This window comes from Muscardinus avellanarius, assembly GCF_963383645.1.
Source record: "Muscardinus avellanarius genome assembly, chromosome: 17".
Lineage (NCBI taxonomy): Eukaryota > Metazoa > Chordata > Mammalia > Rodentia > Gliridae > Muscardinus > Muscardinus avellanarius.
In genome coordinates this window covers 51,793,050-51,810,462 of record NC_137803.1, presented here as the reverse complement: position 1 = coordinate 51,810,462, position 17,413 = coordinate 51,793,050, and the positions used below count along the sequence as shown (strand labels likewise).

The following is a 17,413-nucleotide window of genomic DNA, read 5'->3' as shown; positions in this document are numbered from 1 at the left end:
GAATAAGAAGAATCTGCCTATCAAGACAGATTAATTCAGTTAGGAGTTAGAAATGATAGTACCAGACATTTCCCCAGATAAAAATAGATTCTCTTTTACCTATTGAACTAATTGCCAGCTTCTCACTGGTTGGCAATTAGTTCAATTCACAGCCAGTCCCATCTCCTCGCTGGCCTGCCAAGCTTTGTCTTTTGATGCTTAGGTCAAGCTGGACCAGCTGGCCTCTGGCTTTGCTCCTGCTGTTCCTGTGCCTGGAATTCTTTCCCCGTTTACTGTTCACTGTCACATAGTCCTCTCCATCCCCACAGGCAGCCTGAGCACCATCTCTTCCACAGTGGAGTATCTATGGCCTTTCACCCCAGTGCGTCCTCCATACCTCTCAGAGGCACTTGCCATGCCCAGCCTCGCTGAGGATCATTGGTACACTTACTTAGTACCTCTGCTGGGACTCTCTTTGTACCCCAGTGCCTCATTGTAGAATTGCAAAGTGTATAAGGTTTAAAGAGTAAAATATATTTGTTGAGGTGAAAATATCTTTGCATCCCATATAGAGCAGGCTCCTCCTAAAGTGTTATAAGGGACAAGTAAAGTCTAGCTATGAAGGATGGAAGATAAATATAATCTATGTCCTAGAGACACAGTAACCAGAGATATAAACAGGTGATATACTTTAAGATAATGAAAAAGAGGAAGCCTTACCGCTGTCTTCAGAATACATTGTAATGAAGCCCTCATGGTGGCACACACCTGTAATCCCAGTACTTGGGAAGATGAGGAGCATTGTAGGTTCAAAGCCAGCCTCAGCAACTCAGCGAGACCCTGTTTCAAAATACAAAATAAAAAGAACTGGGGTGTAGCTCAGAGGTAGAAGGCTTTTGGGTTTAATACTCAGTATCCCCCTCCAAAAAAAATACTTTGTGATGAATGAATTTCAACAGCTAACACCTCTAAGTTACGGCTCAGAGGGTCTTTGATTAAGTCTTTTGCTAAATTGCTAAGAGAAAATGCCTTTAAAATAAAAAGAGCTTTTTTCTTTTATTTCTTTTCTTTCTTCTCCAGGGCCAGTACTGTGACTATTGTAATTCTGAAGATTCCAGGAAGGCACATCCAGCCACCAATGCGATTGATGGATCTGAGCGCTGGTGGCAAAGCCCGCCTCTGTCCTCAGGCACACAGTACAACAAAGTCAACCTCACCTTGGATCTGGGTCAGGTGAGTTTCTCTTCCAATTGAAATGGCAACGTTACTTTGGATCACTGTTTCTGTGGTAATTTCTGACTCGATTGTTTGTTGTTTTTTTTTGTTTGTTTGTTTGTGTGTTTTTAGTGGTACTGGGGTTCCTGGAAGCCCTTCTACCTCCGGGCTACACTCCCAGACCTATTTTTACATTTTTATTTGGAAACAGGGTCTCCTAAGCCAGCGCGAGCGGCTGGCTTCGAACCTGCGCGATCCTCCTGTCTCTGCCTCCCAAGTGCGGGGATTACAAGCGTGCGCCACCACGCCCGGCTCGATTGTTTTTTTTTTTAACAATACTTATTGTAAATAAATATTCACAATACTTCAGTTTTATTTTTCTACTCATTAAACCTGTGACATTAATATTTGCCTACCTTAAAATCCAAGACAGCAGGGTGTGGTGATGCACGCTTGTAATCCCCGCACTTGGGAGGCGGAGACAGGTGGATCACGTGGGTTCGAAGCCAGCCACGCTGGCTGGCTTTAAGAGACCCTGTTTCCAAAAAATAAAAAGGTATAAAATAGGTCTGGAAGTGTAGCCCAGAGGTAGAAGGGCTTTCAGGAACCCTAGTACCACACACACACACACACACACACACACACACACACACATCCAAGACAGAGCCTGTCAAAATACAGACTTTGTTAAATAAGTTAAAAAATAGTTGCAAATGATTTCATTGGCAAAAATATTTTTATTATTTTAAATTGTAGTAAAACGTATGCAACATAAAAGTTGTCATTTTAACTACGTGTGTATGTGGTACTGAGGATTGAATCTACCTCTTAGCTACAACCTCAGCCCTATTTTATTTTTTATTTTGCAACAGGATCTCACTAGGTTGCTAAGGCTGGCCACAAACTTGTAATCCTGCTATCTCAGACTCCCATATACTGGGATTGTAGGCATGCACCACCACACCCAGCCCATTTTAACCATTTTTAAGTATACTGCTCAGGGGCCTTGAATACATTGACACTCTTGTGCATTCATCATTCAACTCCAGAATTCTTTATTCTTTTCATCTTTCAGAACCAAAACTCTGTCTCTGTTATTCCCCATTCTCCACTACCCCGAACTCCTGGCAACCACCATCCTATTTCTGTAACTCAGTAACTCTAGAAACTTCATATAAGTAGAACCTATAATATTTGTGTTTTTGTGACTTGCTCATTTCATTGAAACCAAGCTTTCCAGATTCATCCATGCTGTAGCATGTGTCAGAGATTCCTTTTCAAAGCCGAATAACATTCCATGGTATGCATGTATCACATTCTGTTTATCCAGTCATCTGTTGATGGATACTTGTGTTGCTTCCAACTTTTGGCCACTGTGAGCAATGCTGCTATGAATGTGGGTATGGCAAAGGTATTTTAATAGCATTCTATTTTTTGGAAGCCCTGACTCTGTGAACACTGACTACCATATCATAGTTTGGGGCCTTGTTTGACAGCTGGTTCGCAGAAGAATAGGCGTCAGTCCTGTCCTCCTGTGACAGGCTACGAAGAGCCCCAGGATGACGACCCCTGGTATACACACCCAGGATAGTCAGTCCCCTGGCCCTTGAGTGTGGGAAGCCCTGTGGATATGAAGGGTGTGACATCTGTGATTAGGTGGCATTCCATGACAACGGTGAAGGGGTTCTGCAGATGCACTTGAGGTCCCAAGTCGGTTGACCAAAAGGGAGATCATCCTGGGTAGATCTGTTCTGATTAGTGGAGCTCTCAAAAGGGACTGGGCTCCTCCTGAAGGAAGAGATCTCACCCATGAGAAACTCTCCTGCTGGCCTCAAAGGGGGAAAGCTGCATGTTGTGAATTGACCACGGAGACAACTAAGGTAGGGTTTAGAAGGTGAAGGCATCCCCCAGCCAACAGCCAGCAAAAAGGTAGGGATTTCAATCCTACAACCACAGGGAACAAAGTTGTGCCAACAGCTTGTGGACACTGGGTAGCAGGTCTTTCCAAACATCCAGCTGATACCTTATTGCAGGCTTGACCCTGAGCAGAGAACCCCTCATGCTGTGTCTGAGTCTTGACCTGCAGAACTGTGAGATAATAAATATGTGTTGTTTTAACTATTAAGATTGTGGTGTTTTGTTGTGCAACAGTGGAAAATGAACACACCTATTTCCTTTTTCAAACCCAAGGTAGGAGCTCATCAGGAAAATACAGGGAGCTACATAGAGACCAGAGAGGCTGGAGCAGAGTAAGAGAGGGGAGGCATTAGGGGAAGAGGTCAGAGAGAGAGCAGGCAGCACCAGCTGGAGCAGGGCCCGTGGGCCATGGTGAGGGCTTTAAGGGAAATGAGAGCCAGTATAGGGTTTCAAGCACAGGAATGACATCATCTGATGTGTATTTTAAGAAAATTTCTTTGGCTGTTCTGTTGAGGATTAGAGGAGGACAAGTGTAGAAGCCAATGATGGCAGTAACCCCCAAGAAAGATGCTGTGAGTGGTGGTGCAAGTGGGTGACTGCATCTTGGATGTATTGAAGAAAAGCTTCCATAGTTACAGAATGGATCGAAAGTGGGATGTGAAAAAGAGCTGATTCAGGGATAATTTCTGGGGCTCCTGGAACTGCTACTTAAAGAGATGGTGCAGATGATGGAAGGAGCAGGCTTTGGGATTGTGGGAGGAGTTAGTTTAAGATGGAAATCACGTGGCAATGCAGACTAGGTACTTGGAGGTATGAGTCTGGGCTGGGGATAGACAGTTGGCATAGATTTCTTTATTTTTATCCCATTTGGGATTTCCTCAGTTTCTTGAATTTGTAGGATTATGTTTGTTTGTTTGTTTTTACCAACTTTGAAAAGATTCTAGCCAGACATGGTGGTGCATGCTTGAAATCCCACGCTTGGGAGGTTGAAACAGGAAGATTGCAGGTTCAAGCGTAGCCTCAGCAAATAGTGAGACTCTCATTAACCTAGTGAGATCCTGTTTCAAAATAAAAAATAAAATAGGGCTGGGGGTGTATCTCAGAGTAGAATGCCCCTGGGTTCCATCCCCAGTGCCACACATATAACCACAAAAAACTTTTCAGCCATTATTTTTTGTAATACTTTTCAGCTTCACCTTCTTTCTGCCCTTTGGAGTTCTGATGGTACCAGTGTTGGACCTTTAATTACTGTTCCACAGTTCCCTGAGGTTCTGTGCATTTTAACTTTCCAATTGACTCTTTTCTTTATTGTTAAGATTGGGTGGTTGTTTTGACTTCAAGCTCAGGCTCACTGATTATTTTCACTTTCATATTTACTGCTATCATACTCATCCAATATGTTTTTAATTTTAGTTACTGTGTTTTTAAGAATTATGATTTCCATTTGGTTTTTACATATATGCTGAAATTTTATGTCTTTTTCACTTGTTCAAGAGTATGTATAGTCACTCATGAAGCATTTTTATGATTGTTTCTACTATATGATTCATCAGCTCATTGTTGATGTCTATTTATTGTCTTTTCTCATTCAAGTTGTGATTTTTCCCCCCTGGTTCTTGGTATGGTGAGTGATTTTCAATTGGATTCTGGATATTTTGGATAATAATTTAGGAGATTACTCTGGATAGTACTTAAATCTTCTGTCTTAGCAGACAGCTACCCTATTTAGATTTTCTATGCAGGTTCTGGACTCTTCTGTGGTTGTGGTTCTGATACTAATCTGCTTTTAGACTTTAGGTAGTACTAGTCTAGTATGCTATGTTCATGTTTTGCCTGGGTCTACTGCTTGGTTTTTTCTACCACTGCCTTTGGGGGCAGAATGGACTTCTGGCCTGGTGACATTTGGTAGGGGCAAGAGACACTGAGCAAGAGACACTGGAGTAGACACAATCTACTCCCATGTCTACTCCACTTTGGAGTAGATCGTGCTTCCCCCAAGCTGCCATCTAAGGCTGATGGTCAGGCAGGGCTCCTGCTGTGATGGACAGTTGGGTGTTGAGGACAGACAGGTGGTGTTAAACTATGATACTAAGTGAGAGTAGAAGAGAATAAAGAGCTGAGCCCTAGGGTTCCCCACATTAAATAGTTAGGGAAAAGGGAAGAAGCCAGTAAAGAAGACTGGCATGGGGTGACCAATGACAGAACAGGACAACCAAGGGAATGTGGTGTCCTAACCACCAGATAAAGAAAGAATATCAAAAGGAAAGGAGATTTACTACTCAACAATACAAAAGAGCCCAATTGCAAAAAAACAAAGAATCTAAATATAATTCTATGCAGATAGCCAGTCAGTACAGGATATCATGCTCAACATCAAGTCATCAGGGACATGCAAATCAAAACCTCTGTTAGATACTACTTTACACCCAGTTGGATGACTATAGTAAGAAAGAGATAATAAAGATTACAGAGGCTGTGAAGGAGCTGGAGTGGTCACACATTGTTGGTGGAAACATAAAATGGTTAAGTTGCTTTGGAAAACAGTTTAAAGAGTTCTTCAAAAAGTTCAACATAAGTGTTACCATGTGACCCAGCAATTACACTCCTAGTTACATCCTTAAAAGAAACAAAGGCATACATCCACAGAAAAGCTTATTTGTGAATGTTCATTGGAGCAAATTGTGAATAACGCTGAATGTGAATAGTGTGAAAAAGCCAAGAAGGGAAAGCAACTCAAATGTCCATCAGCTGATGGACAAACCAAATGTGTCCCATTCATATGATGAGGTATCATTCAAAATAAAAGGAAGTACTGATCAGTACTATGACATGGGTGACTCTTGAAAGGGTCATGTCATGTGAAAGAAGCAAGTCATAAAAGACCAAAGTAGCATGTGATTCTATTTTATATAAAATATCCAGATGGGCAAATTCATATGGAGAAAAACAGCTGAGTGGTGGCTGCTTTGGGCTGGAGGCTTTGGAGGGAACTGGGGAGTGAGTAGTAATAGGCATGCTTTGGGGGTGATGACAGTGTCCTAACACTAGCGGTGATGATGGTTGGACAACTTGGCAAATGGATCAGGAATCATTGGCTTGTACACTTCAGATGGGTCAATTGTATGGTATGTAAATTATTTCTAAATATAGCTATTAATAAAGGAGTTCACGAAAGGAGTATTTCAAGAAAAAGGAAAATAACCTGTGTCAAATACTATTGATAAGTCAAATTATATAGTTCCGATAACTGGCCATGAATGGGCCATTGCATTTGCCACTGTGGAAGTCACTGGTGGCTTTGATAAGATCAAAAGCTTACTTAAAGGTAAGGAGAAAATATGAGAGAAACGAAAACATCAAATACAGAAATCGACTTGAAAGAGCATTGCTGAAATGTGGAGAAAGAAGAGTTATTGAAAAGTCAGGTCAAGAAGAGATTGAGGGAGATTTATTTGGTTTTCTTAGGAAGAAGACTGCTACTATTAATACAGTAACTTTTCAGGTACTGTTAATGCCCATACAAAAACTAATGCTAACACTGTACTATTTTCTTTGCTGGCTACCAATGAGCAGAGTCCAGTCTATATAATAAATACTACTTGGAAGAAAAAGAGAAATGCACTCTACAGTCTGGAAATCAAATAATACTGAGATTTATTACAATGAATGTATTATTTTAGTTTCGATTGAGCATAGCTTTGTGATGAAAGGGTTCTTGACTATTCATTTTTTTCTCTACTGGGGCACTCTTTCTCCAAGCTACATCCTAGCCCTTTTTCTTTTTTATTTTGAAACTGTCTCACTGGGTTGCTGAGAGTCCCACCAAGTTGCTGAGGCTGGTCTCAAATTTGTGATCCTTCTGTCTCAGCCTCCCAAGTAATGGTATTACAGATGTATGCTATCATGCCCTCTGTCCCTCAATCTTTTCAACCTATAAGTTGTGCTACATTAAGCTTCTTATGAAAATATTTTTATCATCAGTTTTGCATCTGATGTAATTCACAGAAGATCCTTCCTGGGTCAAAAGACTCTAACTGCAACTTCAACTATGAATTAATCTTACCCCTTTGATAGCTAGCCTCTGGCATTGATTCAGTGGGTTTTGCCTGTTATGACTAGCATTTACTCATTATACCACTTTGAAATCAAGGGTTTCTATAGTTACAGGGAACTTTAAGCCATCAAAACGGTCCCTAGTGAACACACTCATGCCTGCTTTTCTTCCTTAGAGTTATTTTGTTGTTGCTATTGTTTTGTTTCTTACGTGCTGGGAATTGAATCTAGAGCTTTGTGTGGTAGGCAAGCTCTCTACCACTAGCTACTCTCTAGCCCTTCCTTCAAGTTATGTTTTAGAAACCGATTCAGGAGGCTGAGGCAGGAGGATTGCTAACTTAGGGAGATCCTGTCTCAGAAACGTGGGTGAGGCTAGGGTGCATGTTAATGACAGAGTGCTTGTCCAGCATGTAGGAGGCCCGTGATTCCACCCTCAGTACTATTACTATATACCTGTGCATGCAGGCGTGTGTGCATACACAGACACAGAGAAAACCAAAACCACAACCAAAAAACCTACTTTTAAAAGCACCCTTTTGATTTACTGAAATACCCTTAATTAAGGCAGTTAAATTAAGAAAACATCAACATAGGAACTATTTAGTAATTTGTTGCTCGCTGACAGGCGTCAGTCATGGCATGCATATTCATGAAGGCTGTGTCTACCCACACCTCTCGCTGGCTCAGGAGGCAGCTCTGTGAGGTGGCTGGCGTTTCAGTCCCGAGTCCTCCTGCCTTGCTTTCTGCACGATGCTCCATTTACTTGCTGTGGCCCTCTGCAACATACTTTACTGCTCTCTGGCGCAGTTTCCTCATTTATTTTTATTTTTATTTCTTTGTGGTACTGGGGGTGGAGCCCAGAGGCCTTCTACCTCCGGGCTATACTCCCAGACCTATTTTATACTTAATTGGAAACAGGGTCTCACTAAGTTGCTGAGAGCCTCACTAAGTAGCTGAGGCTGGCTTCGAACCTGTGCTAGCCTCCTGTCTCAGCCTCCCAAGTGCTGGGATTACAGGCATACGCCACCATGCCCGGCTCAGTTTCCTCATTTATTAAACGAGATAACTGTGCATACCTCACAGGATTGTTGTGAAGTTCACACGAGTTTACTGCTTTGTTCAGAGCCCTTGTTAAGGCAGTGGTAATAATTTTTTTTTTTTTTTGGTGGTACTGGGGTTCCTGGAAGCCCTTCTACCTCCGGGCTACACTCCCAGACATATTTTATATTTTTATTTAGAAACAGGGTCTCCTAAGCCAGCGCGCGCGGCTGGCTTCGAACCTGCGCGATCCTCCTGTCTCTGCCTCCCAAGCGCGGGGATTACAAGCGTGCGCCACCACGCCCGGCAGTGGTAATAATTTTTATCTAATAAAATAAAGGGAACCTCAGTGAACACTCTATGAAAAAGAAGAGGCTCAACTTTATGCCTCTAGAAAATACTGATACAATACCATGAAAAATGCTCTGAAAAGTTTAGAAACAGAAAAAGCAGTATGAATTATATTAGGCTGAAGACATGTCTTTTCTTTTGTGTTAGAGCAAGATGTGTTTCAACAAGCATAGTTTGTCTTGTAAAATTCATGTTTTAAGCCCCAATTGCTGAGATACGTTTTCTTCCTTTTGCTGGAAGTAACCATGTGAATGTCATTGGAAAGCTGGATTTCATAACTGAAGGAGACCTTAGAGTTAGGGAAGTATGAATTTTGATGCGTGGTTGAGAAATAAAGTGGAGCTCATTAACTCCTCATGACCAAATCACTTTTTTCAGTTACTGAGAACTGAAATTTGACCTTGATGTGCTGTAGTCAGTTTGACAGCTTATGTTGTCCTAAGGGGGCTGTTTGTTTTGTCTCCTTTCGAACTAATTGGTAGTTTTCATTGTTATTTTTCTAGAACATTACCTGCAGGATCCTGAAGGACAGCTTCACCCTCACACGGAGGCATGAATAGAATCTGTGACTCACTAGAGTCCCGGTGTTTTCTGGGGTTGTTCAAGTTCATTTGATTGTGCATTATTCATTTAGACTATAGAAGAGGAACACAGTGTCTTGAAGCTTTCATATCATCTGGCCAAAAGTAATGAGTTCATTTTTACATTTAAAGTGAAAGGTGGATGTGTAAAGGATGTTAAAGGCAGAGTCTTTGGGAAGCAGGGACACTTTTTTCTTCCTGGACTCCTGCTGGGGTGCACCCCTGTGGGACAGGAGGGCAGAGCGGTGGGGTCACGTATGCATGCTGGGCTTCCTTGAGAAATCAGGTGGTCTTACTCTTTGGACTATCCCCCCTTTCCTGCTTGCTCCCACAAGGTGAGATCTAAGGAAACACCTGTGGAGGTGGGCATGGTGGGGGGTCTACACAGTACTCTGAAGCCAAGGGGTCTGAAGGCTGAGAAGAGCTGGCTCTTAGGTGTAGGTGGACAAAAGAGGGAACCATTATAGGGCAAGACATGGCCATGGCAAGGGCAAGCCTGACACCTTGCCCAAGGCACAGGAAAACCACCTGGGAAGAATTCTGTGGTTTTTATGCAACATGTCCCCATTAACCTGTTAACGGCAAAACACACACACACACACACACACACACACACACACACACACAAAGACACAAAACAAACGACATTTCCAAAACCCTCACAAGGGTTAGTGTTTGCTTCAGAGACTGGAAGTGTGAGAGAAGGCAACCTTGCTCCCCCACACTCTGCTCCGGTCTGCAGGGTTGCTGGAGGAGGCCTACCTGTGCATAACAGATGGTGGCGGCAGGAGGATCAGCCAGACAGTCCTTTGGTCCTTGTAGATCAAGGGCTGTGATGCCCACAGCTCTGGTGCCCCACTGAGTGGGCAGTCCCCGTGGAGAGTTCCTGAGCCTTTGTGCCCCTTATTTTGAGGACCTATCTCCCATTCTTTGCCTAGAAGCTTTTAAAAGTTGCATATACACAGCTTAGAAAATCCAATATTCAATTATAAGGCAGTGTGCATCCCACCAGGTTGTTGGAAAATACTCCATTTCCTTCCCTCTTGGGCCACTTTTAAAGCACATTCTACATGATTTATAATTCAGTGTCCCAGTGGGACTGAGCCTCGAATGTCCCAGTAGTCAAGTCTAATTAACACATCAGTCGTTGGCCCCTATGCCCTTTTTGCTCTCTGTGCTTCTTGAGGTAAACATCTAAATAAACTACCTGTACCCACGTGTTTGTCTCATGGGTTCAAAAGAGACCCAAAAGCAAGACCAAAGAAAGGGGGCCTGAAACCCTGGACCCCCTGCCAGGTAGATTTTCATGCAAGCAAACACTTTTGTAAAAATTATTTAAAATTCAGTGGATAGACCATTCATAAAATGTCTATACAGCTCTAAGATTAATGAGAGAAATAATACAACTTTTAAGAAAAAATAGGTCATGAGAGAAACAGCCTATTACTTTACGTTTCTGTGTCTCCACGAACTCCCCAGGGCCAGATGCAAATATAGCATCCGACCATCTGAGAATGAACTTAATAGGTGCTGTCTCGGATCTTTTTTGTGTGTCTTGTCTTCTTCAACTTCTGAGACATTGGTGGATGAACTGAAAACACTCGTGTTGCCCTCATCAGTCTGACAGATGTGGAGGGAGGCTGGCCGCTTTCAGATTCTTTTCGGGCTTGAGGACTTTGTAGATGAAGTTGTTTCTGGAGATGTTTAGCAGATGAGGTCACTAAGGAGTCTGACTCAGCGGGGTCCTCGAGGAGATATGGTCCAGTCTGGAAGGTGAGGGGGCTCTTGGCTTTGACTCCATCTTTCTTGATTCCTTGGGGATCATCTAATCCACAAGTGTTAGGAGACTAGGACAATGTCTTGTGTTCACAACTGCACACTGTTTTGCTCCCAACATCATGCATTGTGATTAATATATAGTGGATGCTCAATAAATGTGTACGAGTTGATGTAGAATGAACCAAGGGTGACTCAGGATCAGTTGCAGTGTTCCCCAGGTACAGTAGCCCTGGAAACATTGCAAAACCAGATCTCTTGGAGTGAGAGGACCCATGTTAACTCTGCAATTAATTTAATTAGAGGATTGGTTTCATTTATTACACTTGGATCTTTTTGTAACATCTAAGTATTTTGTAGACATAACAAAATTAGAAGTACAGATACTATTGAGAACAAATTTTCTATTAATAACTATTCTATTAATGGACATAATAATGAATCTCAACCCTCAGAAGGGAATAATTCATTAACAAGTAGAAAAATGAAGCTGATAAAAATCTCCTGAGCTCCTGGGAGTGCAATTTTATCCTTTGTGGTTTTGTTAAATCCTAAAACTGTAAATGTTAAGTGTCTTTGAAGTAATTTATACATTAGAAAGAATCTGGTAATCTAGCATTTTCTTTTTATACTTGAAGCTGAAAGAATCTAGAGCAACAGACCAGAATACCTGAGACGTCCAAGTTGTTTAGTTCTCTGAATTATTACCACACACAGCTTTGATATTTTATATTAGTAAGTAGATTCCAATATCTTTAAATACTAATATAGAAAATAAAATCTGACCTAGCTGGGTGTGGTAGCACACGCTTGTCATCCCCGCGCTTGGGAGGCGGAGACAGGAGGATCGCTCAGGTTTGAAGCCAGCCACACTGGCTTAAGAGACCCTGTTTCCAAATTTAAAAAAGTATAAAATAGGTCTGGGAGTGTAGCCCTGAGGTAGAAGGGTTTCCAGGAATCCCAGTACCACCAAAAAAAATCTGACCTAAAAACTGAGCTATACATTCTCTGTTCATGCTGGTTCCTTTGAGTATTTTTGTTTTTTCAGTTAATATATTTCTCCACCACCTACTCCTTTCCCTAAACCATGAAACTGAGTAACCATTTACACCAGGTATGGTTTAAGGTTGAAAAGGATCAACTGTGACTCTCAATGTCTGGGATGGTTAATTTTATGTGTCAACTTGGCCAGGCCATGGTGCCCAGATATTTGGTCAAATATTATTCTGGATGTTTCCGTGTAGTCTTCCTCTCTCTCTCTCTCTCTCTCTCTCTCTCTCTCTCTCTCTCTCTCTCTCTCTCTTTCTTCTTTCTTTCTTCCTTACACACACACACACACACACACACACACACACACACACACACACTCTATTGGATCTGTTTTTGTTTCTCTGGAGAATTCTGACTAATACAGTGGCTAGGCACAATGTAAGTTTCTCATTCCTGAACAGTCCAAACATAGCTGATCCTGGCCAGGTAGCTGCCCTCCAAAATATGGACTCTCTCCATATCTTCTCTCTTGGAGCAAAATACAGAGAAAATCCATATTTTGGCTTCACCATCTTCAACACGTGGTTCCCAAAGTTGCCCTGAGGGCCATCTCCACTCTAGCCAGAAGGAACAGGAAAAGAGCATGGAGGATTATGTGTGAAGGTTTTGATGGGCAAGACTGGAATTGGCATGTTCATATTCTGGAAGTTTGTACTCTGCTGGGCAAAGCTCAGTCCCATGGGGCCATTTAACTGCAGAGGATCCTGGGAATTGTAGTGTAGCTGTTGCCCAGGAAGCAGAAGCAAGCTTCCTAATCATGAAGGGTCTCTTCTTTGGTGTGCTTCAGAGGACTCCCGCCATTTGTGAGAGCTGACTCTGTGTATCTTTTCCAAGCTTTGTATGCAGAAACATCAATTTATTTACTTGAAAGTGGCTATAGTAGAAGCATTTGATATCCCAGAAATCAGCAAATGTTTCGAATCAAGGCTTCTGAAAACTAATTTATCAACATAACTCTCAGTCTCTTTTATATCTATTTTCCTCTCCCTCACCCCACTTATTGTTGTTGTTGTTTTGTTTTGTTTCTGCAGTGCTGGGATTTGAACCCAGGCCTCTTGCATGCGAGGCAGGCATTCTGCTACTGTACAAGCCCTCCAGGGTTCCTACTTATTATTTAGTAATCATTTTATCTTGCTCCTTAATGTTTCTGGAATCTGACCTCTCAGTTGATGCTACGCTATCCAGATTTGGCCCTGACAGCTCTTTTTATGATTAGTTCTCCCATTCTCCAGCCTTGACTCCCCACTGGCATTGTTTTGTACTGGGTTGAAGAGAAACAGAACCCATAATGGTGACATAGGGAAGATCAGAAACATCAGGAGCTGGCGATCTTCCAAGGGTCTACCTATCAATCTTCTCCTGGCTTCCAGGGTGAAACAAATATGTGAGCTTATCATTCTCCCTGATTACTTCTTTTAGTATTTTTTCTTTACTTTCAGAATAAAGCCCCTGTTTCTTAACATGGCTCAGGAGCCCATCAGTGTCCTGCTGTTTGTTAACCTCTTCTTTAGATGCCACTTTCTCTTGAAAACCCTACGCCCTATCAGTAGGGACCTAACTACAATTTCCTAAGTATTTGGAGTTGTTTTCTGCTTCTGGTCCTTATTCTAATGTCATCCATAGCTCCTTGGATAGCTTTCCAACCTGATTGGTCTGGCTAACTTCTCAAAATATTACTCGTGGAAGCACACCTTGGCTGCCTGCTACCTGCCAAGCTGTTTCTGTTTTCTCTGGGGCCCCTGTGTTATAAAGACCATAGGCTTCTTAAGGCCAGAGACTGTGTGCACAATATTCTTTTTAGATATGTATGGCTGAAAAGTCTTGGAGTATACTATAATCCTAGAAAAATTCAAATTACATGGATATATAAATTCTAACACTGTTCTTTTCAGATAATCTATTTGATGACATGCCTTACTACCATCATGAACAACTCTGTTTTATTTTAAAGATCCCTAACATTTACATTTGCTAGTTCTCATATAACTAGCCCCACAAATATAACAGACTTAACGGAAGATGAATTAAATATCTTTCCTTCCAAAACACTCAGTAGGCTGTAGACAGACAGTAGGCACCCAAACAACAGGAGTAAGGAGAAAAATCAGACTAAGAAGTAGCAACACTAGGGAACAAGACAGTTTTCTTCTGGACTTTTCTCCCACTGTCTACAGATAGAAGTTAGTATCAAGGGAGGTCACCATGACCTCCTTGGTGACTCTTACCAGGTAGCCCTGGGTCACATACAGTTTGGACTCTGCCAGTTGGCTGCCTCCCAGGATTAAGACCATTGTACAGTTGTCGGAGGATTTTTCTCCTTTGGCAGCCCATGAGAAAACGACGCCTGCAGGCTGGGGAGAGGCCTGGTGGGAGTGCTGGCTGCTGGATCAGCCCACGCTCTTTAGATCTCCCGTAGAGCTAGACAGCAAACATGTAAACATGGCTCATTTCTTGAGAACACCCAGGATTGTGGGTCATGCCAATGAGAAAAAGATAAACAGAAACAAAGCCCTTGGTGCCACTCAAAAATGTTAATCCTATCTTCATGTAGTTGAGGAAGAAGGAGGAAGATGGCACATGCTGGGTAGGAAGTGACTGGGAAGGAAGGTTACCCTGCTTTGAGAAGGGCCCGGGCTTCCGTGCCAATCTTTGGGTCTATAGGTTGGTCAGTGAGGGAAGGCACCTGAGGCATAGAGTCATGGCATGCTGGGGTGAGGGGTCTGGTGGTGGGCTTGATAGGTGGGGAGGACTCCTGGCCTATGGCTAGAGACTAATGTAAGTGTGTGCAAATGTTTTTGAGCATTGTTAGGCATCATACAAAGATGGAATATTATTTCCAGTTCTCAGAGGAAATGTGTTGACACTCTCCCTCCACGTCCTTGGGCTTTCTCTGAGCTTAGGCTGCTTTATCTCTTCAAGTGAGTGAAGTGTCCACAAACACATTCATACGATGGTTCTGGAACTCTGTGCTGATGTTACACCTTCCCGAATATTTGTGTTTTAAAATATCACTATCTTTGACATGGAAGTACTACTTCTAGATGACATTTCTTCTAAAGAAATAATGAGATAAATGCTCAAGTGACTTATTGATAATAGCCTAAAATGAGAAACAATCTCATGTCCAATAAAAGGGGACTAAGTTAGTGATTTAATAGGCAGCCATTCAAATGATAGCATAGAGTGATCTTTATTGATACGATGTATGTCCATGCAGCATTGTGAGGAAAAAAATCAAAACTATATGTAAGTATAGCCAGGTATGGTGGCACATGCTTACAATCCCAGCATTCAGGAGGCTGATACCTAAGGATCACGGTTTACAGACAGCCTCAGCTACTTGGCGAGGTCCTTCGTAAATCAGTGAGACTCTGTTTCAAAGAGAAGAAAGTCTAAAAAATGGGCCTGGAGGTATAGCTCGTAGGTACAATGCCCCTGGGTTCCATCCCCAGTACCACACACAAAAAACTATATGTAAGTATATATAGTACAGTATGATCCCATGTTATAGTAAAAATAATGTATGTATAAGCAAACATTTGGGAAAGAAAGCCTTTAAAATGCTAAGAGTGACTGGGTGTGATGGCTTACACCTGTAATCCCAGTACTTGGGAGGCTGAGACAGGAGGATGGCAGGTTCTCAGCCAGCCTCAGCAACCTTGTGAGTTCCTCTGCAACTTAGTGAGACCCTGTTTCCGAATAAAAAATAAAATAGGTCTGGGGATCTAACTCAGAGATAGAATGCCCTTGGGTTCAATCCCCAGTGCCATACACAAGCACACATAAAGCAAGCTGAGGGTGTTTTTCTGGATGGTGGAATTATTGGCAATTTTTACTTTCTTCTGTAAATTTCATTTAGATGGCTGGCTATGACTATTTCCTAGATACAAATCTGACTTTGAAGTTCTCTAGCTGGTTGACACTGGACCCTCTTGCTAATATCTCAGGGTAGGTTTCTTTATCTAAAATACAGGGAGGAATCTAGTACCAATCACACAGGGTCACTGTGAGGAATTAATGAGATAAAACAGAAAAGCTCTTAGAACAGTGCTCTGCACGTTGTAGGAACTCAACCGTGTTGCCTATGACGCCTGTATTTCCTACAGTGAGCAGGCATCATTTCTGGGGTTGGAAAAACAAAAAAGCTATTTTCCTTTGGGGGAAAAATAGGCCTTCCATGGGAAGTGAACCAAAGGAAGAGGCTCCCGGCGGGGCTTGAGGGGTGAGGAAAGGCTGCTTGGTGCCCTCCTCGTGCCCTCTGCTCCCAATCGGTGCTTCTGACCACTGCATCTCAGTGAAGTTGGCCTGCCTGAGAGCTCTAAGTGCCAACAGTCAGAAAAATACCCAGGAGATGGAAATTGAGTTGTTTCAAAGTGCATATTTTATTCTTTAGAAAATCTTGAAAACTATTTTATATTTCTTCCCTTGTGAAACTTTTGAGATTTCAAGCATATTTTGGCTTGAAATCATGGCAGTTTTCCTGTTACTATTAATGGCAAGCATATATAAAGAAAAACTGAGTTTCACGCATTCCTCACAGTGGTTTTAAAGAGAGTCTGAGTTACGCACGCTGTGTTAGGAGTGACGGGCCTGATGATGCCTCTGCGGCTGTCTTCAGGTCCCTGGTGCCCGGGCCGCCCGGCTGCTGTCCAGCGTTTCTCTCTGCTGCTTCTCCTCCTTCCCTCATTCTGCTTCTGCCATCTTCTTCTCTTTGTTGTTTTCACTTTCCATTCTCTGCTACATTTTCTTCTTTTAGTGAAACACACACACACACATACATACACGCACACTTTTTGTAAGTATAACCCTCCATATCTTTTCTTGTGGGAGGGGCTGAGCCATAGGAGGTGGGGGGACCGGGCTCCCCATGGAGGACAGCTCCAGCGGGCACAAGGTCTCTGCCTGGACACTGCGCTGCACCCACCATCCCCGCCTGAGAGACCTCAGAGGGTGGCATCCTCCTCCCCAGAAAGAGAGGCCAGGTTTCCTTCCCACATCCGCACCCTCCTCTGCCCTTCCTTGCCAGGTCCCCTGGGGCTGCGCAGCCTGCAGATAAGGCTGCTTTCTGCTCCTGTGTCCCTCTACCTCAAGTGCAAACTCCCGAGCTGTTTGCATTCCTCTGAACTCTCACACTGCCAATGTGAAGGCTTAGGAATTCCAGATTCAGCATGCCAGGCGTGACCTACTCTGTCCAGAGTGTCTTAAGCACTCTGAGCGATGAGCTTGTGTGTTTACCTTCATTGTTCCTCCGGAATGGAACATTCAGTTCTTCCCCCTACACAATCCCCTAGCCCCCACCTTCTGCAACCACATGTGTGGGGAACATCCAGACCGAAGGAGAGGACAAGAGGGGCTGAGAGGCTGGAGCTGGACGGTGCTCCATTCCCTCCAAAGACTAAGACTAGGTTCCTTGGCGTGGTGACTAGGCGTGGTGGCACACGCTTGTAATCCCC

General features: G+C 42.9%; 1 protein-coding gene across 2 annotated transcripts in view; it reads left to right on the top strand.

Moving 5' to 3' along the window:
• Positions 1-17,413, top strand: part of LAMA3 (laminin subunit alpha 3) — a gene marked incomplete at both ends in the record, with an annotated part of 284,682 nt that overhangs the window by 39,411 nt on the left and 227,858 nt on the right. For both annotated transcript variants that reach the window (XM_080714582.1, XM_080714581.1), the window contains one exon: positions 1,060-1,212. In XM_080714582.1, the coding sequence (XP_080570708.1) occupies positions 1,060-1,212 (153 nt within the window). The remainder of the gene's footprint in view (positions 1-1,059; positions 1,213-17,413) is intronic.